Below are 9,297 nucleotides of genomic sequence, written 5' to 3' on the forward strand. Positions count from 1 at the left end.
TTTTTGGTCTTTGATAGACTACAGCCATTACAAATATTTATACCCTACACCACCATAGTGATATTGCGTATAGTGCCCCAAGGACGAAGTCTATATAATTTGGTTAGAATCCGTCTATTATTTCTCCTAGCCCCCAAACGATTGTCCTATCTGAAAATAGATTCTGATCCAATTTATATTTCTCTGTCTATTTTAAAATACAAGAAAACCAGGTCCATGCGACCAAAAACTTTGTCGGTACTCAAAATGTTTACGGAAGAGCAAAAAAAAATAAAAATCTTTAATAATAGTTATCAAAGACCTAAAAAAATAAAAATCTTTCATAATGGTTACCAAAGATCAAAATAATATTGGTTATTTTTAACTGTTATTCAGGGACCATTTTTCAAAAATACTTGATAAACAATTATTTCAGGATTTTTTCCAATATTGGTTATAACAGTTATATCCCTGTTAAGAATACATTGTATAATTTAATTTAACACATGCCCCATGGTATATTCGGAATAGTAATATCCATAGAGATCTCAATGTCCCCACAATACGCGAGGTGATGATGCATATACAAATGTTGAAATGGTGTAGTAAACATGTACAATTATATTTTTTCTCTGCTTGTAGTGGAGAAGAAAAGGTAGACAGACGCATTATATAATATATCAAAGTCTAGGATCTAGGATAGGCCTAGATCTTATAATACTGACACCGATTTTTGTCCATTTTGTATAAAAACATTTATTTTTGTCAGATTTTGCCTATTTGCAATACCAAATTTTAATGAATTCTATATACATTTATAGACATTTATGTATCAAAATATACCTAGTTTTTCCAAACCACCACAGATATATACCTTTGTGGTTCTACGATGAATATTTCGACGTGTTACAAAAGGATTGACTAAATCAATATAGCTCCACTTCTTGGTGGTGGGTATAAAAATATTTACGAATTTGTAGATGAGCACATAAGCTTTCAGGCAATTTTAAATATCACTATTAATTTGTTTTGTGATATTTGACAAAAATATGTATGGTTATTACAATAGGTTTGTAACATATTGAAATATCGGTTCCTCTGGATCCTTACAAAATACAAATGCGGAATATTATATACCATACACTTAAAAACATTAATTAATAAAAGAAAATTAAATTCTCCCCTGTAGTAACCCCAATTGTAACTCTATCACTTAATTAAATTTATTAAAATTTATTTCACTACTCTTATCCTTAACACTTTTAGCACCCCACATAACAAATGTAATTTGCACTGGCAGTCGTACTCAGCAATTAATACGAGGCTTGGCTCCCAACTACATTTACTATTTGGATGTCTTTGGTGTCCATACGAAACGACAGAATCTCACATTTCACATTGCATCCTCGACCATGCACTTTAATCGCACCCACCCAGCCGTTTTGAGGGCAAACAATTTGAATATGGTGAAAATTGCTGGAATGCATGGTGTTCAGGTATTTAGTTTTAAGGTAAATACATGTTTTTATATTATTATTTTGTTATTGGCTGGAACATTCATTTTAATTTAATCTCTTTCTTTTTTTTTCTCAAACACTTACAAAAAATTCTGCAGTAGTATTGCTTAAATAAGATTTTATTTGTTTAATGTTGAAATAGCATGTTTTTGGAAGTTATGTTTTGAGTAGAATAATTTTGAGATTTTTATCGTTTACAGATTCCCTCCTATGAGTCCAGTCAGAGTTTGCGTTATTTAGTTTTACCCTGCGGTGGCAGTGAAGTGGATGCGAAAATTTTAAAACAACGAAAATTAGTCGGTAGCTTTAATAATATCTATAGACCGACTTATATAGCCATGACACCGGTGAATGAAGGCGAACGTTTCATGATTCGCTTTAAGCCAAGTAATGATGATGAAGTGTTACGAGCAAATAAAGTTGCGGTAAGTACTTAAAGAATCCCCAAGGTATTTTAACTCATTCGAAAACATAATAGATAAACCATTTAAAGTCGCTCTACGTCTAGTAAACGGTACAAGAATAGTATTGTGGGTAATATCAAGAGGGATATGCATCCTTTCCGACATCGTTACGTCTTCCCACCCAGTAACACATATGTACGGTCGTAACCATGCATATGTACGCTAGCCTAAGTCGTTAAGTCAGAACTCGAATACTATGTTCTGTACATAGACAATCAGCCCAATCATGAATCCGCTAGAGTTTTTTCTCTTTTCCCATTGATGATTGGGCTGAATATGTATGTACATCAAATGAAACACCTTTCCCATGTGTTTGATTTCAATACGCTTTTAGTATATGAATAGTCAATTCATTTCTAACTAAATACAAATATTTAATTTTCTTATAACTATTTTTTATTTCGAAATCAAAACTTTATTTATTTGTTTCAGCTTGCCGTTACAACAAATAGAGTCTTTAGTCAATTACCAGAGTTACCTGAAAATATTACAGTGTTTGAGGTACGAACGAGATGTCGATCAACAAAAATCGCCTGGTACAGTTCTCCGGAAATAAGAACAATGAGGTAAAAATATTATTTAAAAATGTCACTTTTTTAAAATTACTTATTATTATATCTTAAATGAAAAGATTAAACTAAATCTCATTTAATTTTATTTGAAAAGATATCTGATTTCTGCGATACTCCACCAATTACCAATCTTATATGCTCGCACGCAGAGTCTCAGAACATATTGGTGTTCATGGACAAATAAAAGATATAGTAATATTATTTACTTAAGTAACTGGAAATGCAGGAGTTATTAATGTGTGGTATATTGGCTATAGTAAGCTATTATATAGTTGAATATTTGAAATGCTAGAGTTAATATAGCGACTGCTAAAATATGTTTTTTGTTCGAATCTCATGCTGCACAGTGGGGGTTCTGAAAAAAAAGTGGAAATAATACTTTGGGGCATTGTGGCTAGGCCCCCCCTTGGTGTTATAAGCACAAATTCAAAACTTGATCTTATTAACACCTCCTCTATGGCCATGTTCCCATGGCTATAGAGGAGGCCATCGGGCTATTCGTTTAGAAGTTACAGATTTATTTCAGTTTTTTTTCAGATCCCCCATTATGTGCTGCTAGCCATTCTATCGAGAAAATGTCATTCCTAGAGTTCCTACACGGGTAAAATTTCCCGGGATTATTTTTTTTTTGTTAATTTTCGGGAAATTTTTGTCGGGAATTTTCGGGAATTTCTAAATAAGTTTTCTTCTAAAAGTTAAAATATTCAGATACGTTTCGATTTCCCAATTTGTTGCTAATTGAATTGTTCAATTATATCCATCGATTTTTTTCAATTCCAGCAACAAATAGTCAGTTGGCAAAGAAGTATTACTGTTAAAATAACCTATTTTTTTACTCAAGCCACAGCAGAAAAATTTGTTTATTAAGAATGAATAAAATTTAAAGTTTATGCTCTTAAATGAATTATTAAGATGCCTAACATTACAACTTTTAGCGAATTTCAATGATTATTATTTACATTTAGAGTAAATAATAATAATAATATTGGATTAAATTTGTTTATCTATAATCAGATTTGAAAAATTTCTCTAAATACGCATGTTTTATAGATTTAACTTGGCCGACATTCTTAAGTTTTTTAATTATAACTATCGTTGATAGGCCGATGTTTTAAAGTCTTTCTTGTGGCAGATACCAAAATACAAAATGCCGCTTCTACCAAGTTTAGGATGTTGAGCGGATTGTCGCCACGTCCGGAGGACATATTTAGTAATGTCCTTCGTGTTTCTGCTAGATACAAATTTATTATGAATTTTTCATTCCGTGAATTAAGCCATGGAACGTTATACTCCTCAAATCACACCTCATTTCTTATGAGCGATGTCACTGGCGGTAATATCGATCGATATACTTCTTTCTATTGGGTTTTTTTATACCCTTCACCTTCGTGAGAAGGGTATATATAAGTTTGTCATTCCGTTTGTAATTTCTACATTTTTCATTTCCGACCCTATAAAGTATATATATTCTGGATCCTTATATATAGCGGAGTCGATTAAGCCATGTCCGTCTGTCCGTCTGTTGAAATCAGTTTTCTGAAGACCCCAGATATCTTCGGTATCCAAATCTTCAATAATTCTGTCAGACATGCTTTCGAGAATTTTGCTATTTAAAATCAGCAAAATCGGTCCACAAATGGTTGAGATATGAGGAAAAAACCAAGACAACCTCGATTTTTGATCTATTTTTTTACCTATATCTGGATTACTAAGACATTAATATAGACAATATGGATATCTAATGATAGATATTTCAAAGACATTTGCAACGACGTATATAAGACCATAGTAAGTTGGACCTACAATGGGTCAAAATCGGGAAAAAAATTTTTAACCCGAATTTTAAAAAAAAAAAAAAATTTAAAATTTAAAAAAAAAAAAATTAAAAAAAAAAATTTCAAATAACAATCGAAAAATTTTTTTTTCCAAAAAATTAAATTTTGTTTACCTAAAAATATTTAAAATTTTGAAGTATAATTTGGTGAAGGGTATATAAGATTCGGCACAGCCGAATATAGCACTCTTACTTGTTTTAATTACGGATCTATATGTACAAGATATTGGCTCTGAAAGCTCTTAAAGATAATATTCAATAAGAGAGTGAGAACATATCGTCCGAACTTTTGAAAATGGCGGCTCATACTTGACAGATGTAATTTTCAAATATTAATGAAAATAATACAAATGTCCAAATAAACTTTTAACGACATAACAAAGCATTTTTAGGACACCTTGTAGATGACATACTAAAACTATACTAAAACTATGACTTAAGATTCGTTCAATGTTCTTGGTACCTTCGTCCTGAGAAGGTATGGAAATTATCATTAGAGAAGCCAGTTTTTTCAATAAATATTCTTCGTCTAAAGACCCCAAATAATGGACAATGTCAGAGAGATGCTTAGTTGTCTCCGCTTCTTTTTCGTCGTTGCTGATTCTAAAACAGCCGTTATAATGGAGACTGCTATGAGGTATTGTATTCTTTTTCTCCCAACAGCTTTCTCTAACCTAGTGCAACTGTAATGCTAATATTGTCATGTTAAATATGCTCGCCAAGGTGTTTTTGGTTCTTATATAGGTTCTGGTAAGTGATTTGTATAGGATTTGGGGGTTGCGGCAAGAAAATGTAGTAGATGGGAACTCCCTGCGTTGACCTCAATGAGGCCCCAACAATTGTTAAGTAAAGTCCTTTTTTCAGTAGGCTGCTATGTGAAGTAAAGTTTTGGTTAGTTTCAAAAAATTCTCAGAGATCCAAAATATTAAGAAGTATGTTTGCTTGTTGGTTGAATTTAATTCTTAATTAAACTGCTCGTTTGGAAATAAACTTAATAGTCACAATGAAATTTCCTGTAGTCCAAACCTTGAAAATGGGTACAAGAAGTACATTTTGGTTACAATGTGTAATTAATAAAAATAATTTAATAAATATGTTTAATTAAATAATGAAACAACACACAGTGGTTTAGAAACATTTAATTTTGTAGCTAGAGTATTATTGATCTAACTACTAACCCGTTGAAATTCAAATCTACTGAAAACAAGTAATTTTGTTAGGTAAATAAAATAATTTTGTTTTTTTTTAAGTTGTTTTTTTCCATGGCAGAATAAGCAAGGTACAATTATTAAAAAGTACGTTCTCAATTATACATTCCCTATAACGTCAAACAAAAGAACATTAGAAAAAAACAAAACGAAATGTCTAAGACAAAAATAAATTAATTAAATAAATTTTTGTGTATTTACTTTTTTTCGTGAAATATTCAATTCAAATTAAATTTGTTCCAAATAAATATGTGTTAGTTTTAATATAACGTGCAAAACATTGCGAAAACAAAATAAAAAGTGATGAGAGTAAATGCGTTATTTGACGTTGTAGGGGTAAATATTGAAATCTCTCCCTAATAATTGTACCTGGTTGGTTCTACCATGGTTTTTTTAATTTTTATTGTTATTTAAAATTATTTGGTTTTTAAATTTTTTTTTTTTTGTGAAAAAAAAATTCGGGTTAAAAAATATTTTTATCGATTTTGACCCATTGTAGGTCCAACTTACTATGGTCTTATATACGTCATTGCAAAGGTCTTTGAAATATCTATCATTAAATATCCATATTGTCTATATTTATGACTCAGTAATCCAGATATAGGTAAAAAATATGTAGGTCAAAAATCGTGGTTGTCCTGGTTTTTTTCCTCATATCTCAGCCATTTGTGGACCGATAACATTGAAGAATTGGATCCCGAAGATATCTGTGGTCTTCAGAAAATTGATTTCAACAGACAGACAGAGAGACAGACGGACATGGCTTAATCGACTCCGCTATCTATAAGGATCCAGAATATATGTACTTTATAGGGTCGGAAAATTATATTGTGGAAATTACAAACGGAATGACAAAATTATATATACCCTTCTCACGAAGGTGAAGGGTATAAAAACATCAGTTATGAATGTTTAAAATTTTATATGGAAATTATTGAATTAATTGATTAAGATATCTAATCATTTATTGTAAAAATAAAATGTTTATAAACCACTGTGCAACATCATATACGAATATTCCTTTGTAATAATTTCTTTCTAAATTTATCTCTCTTTATATTTCTCTCGTTACATGTATCATAAACATTAACAACATTATGTTGCATACAATTTATGAAAATTGGATGATGATGTTGATGATGTTTTGTGTTTTGTCTATATTTGGATGACAAATTTTATGTATCCTGGATATTCACATATTTGGATACATGATGCAACTGTATGTAATGCACCATCATATGTGGCCTCGATTTTCATGAATGCGTGTGCATGTATGTGAGTATGGATAAATGTGTGCGTGAATTTGTGGCATAAATATACAGTTACTGCATAATTGTGCTAAATTTACCGCATCGTAATCGCAGTTCCATCGATTATACAAATTATTGTATGGATTTTGGCAAACGTATAACGCAACATCCGCAATTTCATTCGATAAAATGTCCTAAAAAGGCTAAAAAGTAAGTATCTTGTTGAATGAATACCTACTAAAGGCAGTTGAGGGTATACAAATAGCAGTGATAATGGTTTAAAGGAATTTAAAAGTACTACACCATTTCCAATTGAATTTCAGAAATTTCTAATCAGAATATTCCAAATCAAATAGAAAATTCTGTAATGCAATTTGAAAATTGTGAAATTTAATTGGAATTTTCAGAAATACAAATGGAATCTTTTGAAATAAATTGGAAATGGTGTTGTTTTTCTGGAATTAAGGCTATTAGCAAAAAATATATGCTGTGATTATGCTCTCAACTGTGTATATTTAAACATGAATTCTGAACAACTAAATAAATAAATTGCTAAACTAAATGTTGGTTTTCCTTTATTTTTTTTCTTCTTTTTATTTAACTGGCTGCAGTCCCCCTCCGTTGGAAACTGACACTGTGTTTAATTTAATGCCCGGCGAATCGTACTTAATTTATGTAACTGCCAATTTAAGCGAAGGTAAACCACTGCCCTATCAGTCATTAAAAGTGAAAATGTTTCAAAATTGTCCCGATGAAAATTTGGGCATCGATTTACCCACATACTACTGAAATCAAATTGAGATGAACTCAATGATGTCAACTATTAAATTTAAATTTAAATAAACAACAAAAAATTCCAAATAAAAACAAATACTTGCCTATTTACATACAACCAACATACTACAACATACAACATAGTACATACACTAAATACACTAACAACTACACTTGTATAACTTATAACTTATTAGATAATTATAAAAGCTTTTACCTTTAAAGAAAAAGCATTTTGTTTCTACTTGTTTCCTTGTAAGCTTTTTTTATAAGTTATTTTTAGATTTCTTTAATAATTTACATAAATTTATAAACATAAACTAAAAGAAAACCATATTTTCCATTCAGTTTAAAACGTAAATTAAAATAAATAATTAAGTATGTAAAATTTATACAACGTTAATACTTACTAAGCTTTAAGCTTTTTTTAAAACTATAAGTTTTAATCGTTAAGCTTTAATTAAGTTTTCTTATTGTTTTCTATTTAAGTTTAAGTAAAAGTAAATATAACAACTATTAGATATAAGATTGTAACAGTTTTCAGTTTTGTACATTATAAATTGTTTGCATTAAAAATAAAACATAAAATACGAGTATAATGCTGTAAATATTCTTAAATATACAATGTTCTTTTTTCTTTCTACAAATAAAATAAAACTTCGAGTATTTAGCAAAGAAAATATTTACAGGTTTGGGTTTAAACATTTTTAATTTCGAACTTCTTTGGATTATTTTCCAAATCCGTAAAAAGAGCTCTCTTTCTTTCATTCTCTTTTTAACAGGCGGTACTTTGGTCTCTTCTATTACTCTAAGGCTAACCTCTTTGTCTACATCTATTGAAGGGAATCACAATGGACCTCAAGGTCTCCGAGTAGAAGTGCACATAGTGTACACCCCTTCCTAACCTAACCTTGGTTTATTTGAATTATTGCAGAGTAATAAATTAAATTTACTTTCAAATTATAATTTATGATTTTATTTTTTGCTTTAAAATTATACCATAATTTATAATTGTGCACTAGGGTAGGGAAGAAAAATAATTGACGCAGTTACCCTCTAGAATTAAAGATTAAAAATATTTGTTTCCCACGCCTTAAAATACCGCCCTTTTGGTTTTTTATATGGGCGGTATATTGATTCTGTCATTCCATTTGTAACACATCAAAATCTATGTCCGTACGTCTGTCTGTCCCAGGAATACTGTTTAAGCAGAACAAATTAGTTCTAAGTACTCTGAAATCATATGTCCTTAGTCCCCATAAAAGGTCCGCCTCAGCAAAATGTCTTTGAAATTCATAATTATCTTGTAATAATTAATATCGTGATAAAATTGGACATAAACAATTTTTATATGAACCTAAATCTTCCTACCAACATTTGTGAGGATCGGTCCATAATTAACCTTATCTCCCATATAAACCCTATATTAGAAAAATATTTTATTGATCTTTCTTTTTTTAAAAATTATGTCGGCCTTAACAAATACTAAAGGGCGAAATGTAGCTCCTATCAAGATATTAAATATGACATGTGACATATTTTGATCAGTCTTCAAATGGCGACGCAAGATACAAAAAATAGCGGTATTTTTAATCCTATCCAACCTTTAATCCTACGGTCTGACTGGCTCAACTTTATTATTTTGTATGGAGTACAGTCCACTCTAATATAGTTGAAATCATTGGCAGCCATGTTGTCG

General features: G+C 30.3%; 1 protein-coding gene across 1 annotated transcript in view; it reads left to right on the top strand.

Annotated features, from left to right (window-relative positions):
- The window catches only part of nord, an 86,162-nt gene extending 78,549 nt beyond the window's left edge, over positions 1–7,613 (top strand). Inside the window, exons 5-9 of the mRNA XM_065512669.1 lie at positions 1,246–1,490; positions 1,697–1,921; positions 2,393–2,526; positions 6,897–7,034; positions 7,436–7,613. Of these exons, the coding sequence (XP_065368741.1) occupies positions 1,246–1,490; positions 1,697–1,921; positions 2,393–2,526; positions 6,897–7,034; positions 7,436–7,613 (920 nt within the window). The remainder of the gene's footprint in view (positions 1–1,245; positions 1,491–1,696; positions 1,922–2,392; positions 2,527–6,896; positions 7,035–7,435) is intronic.
- Positions 7,614–9,297: the final 1,684 nt, after the last annotated feature.

Source organism: Calliphora vicina, chromosome 5 (genome assembly GCF_958450345.1).
Source record: "Calliphora vicina chromosome 5, idCalVici1.1, whole genome shotgun sequence".
In the NCBI taxonomy this organism is placed as follows: domain Eukaryota; kingdom Metazoa; phylum Arthropoda; class Insecta; order Diptera; family Calliphoridae; genus Calliphora; species Calliphora vicina.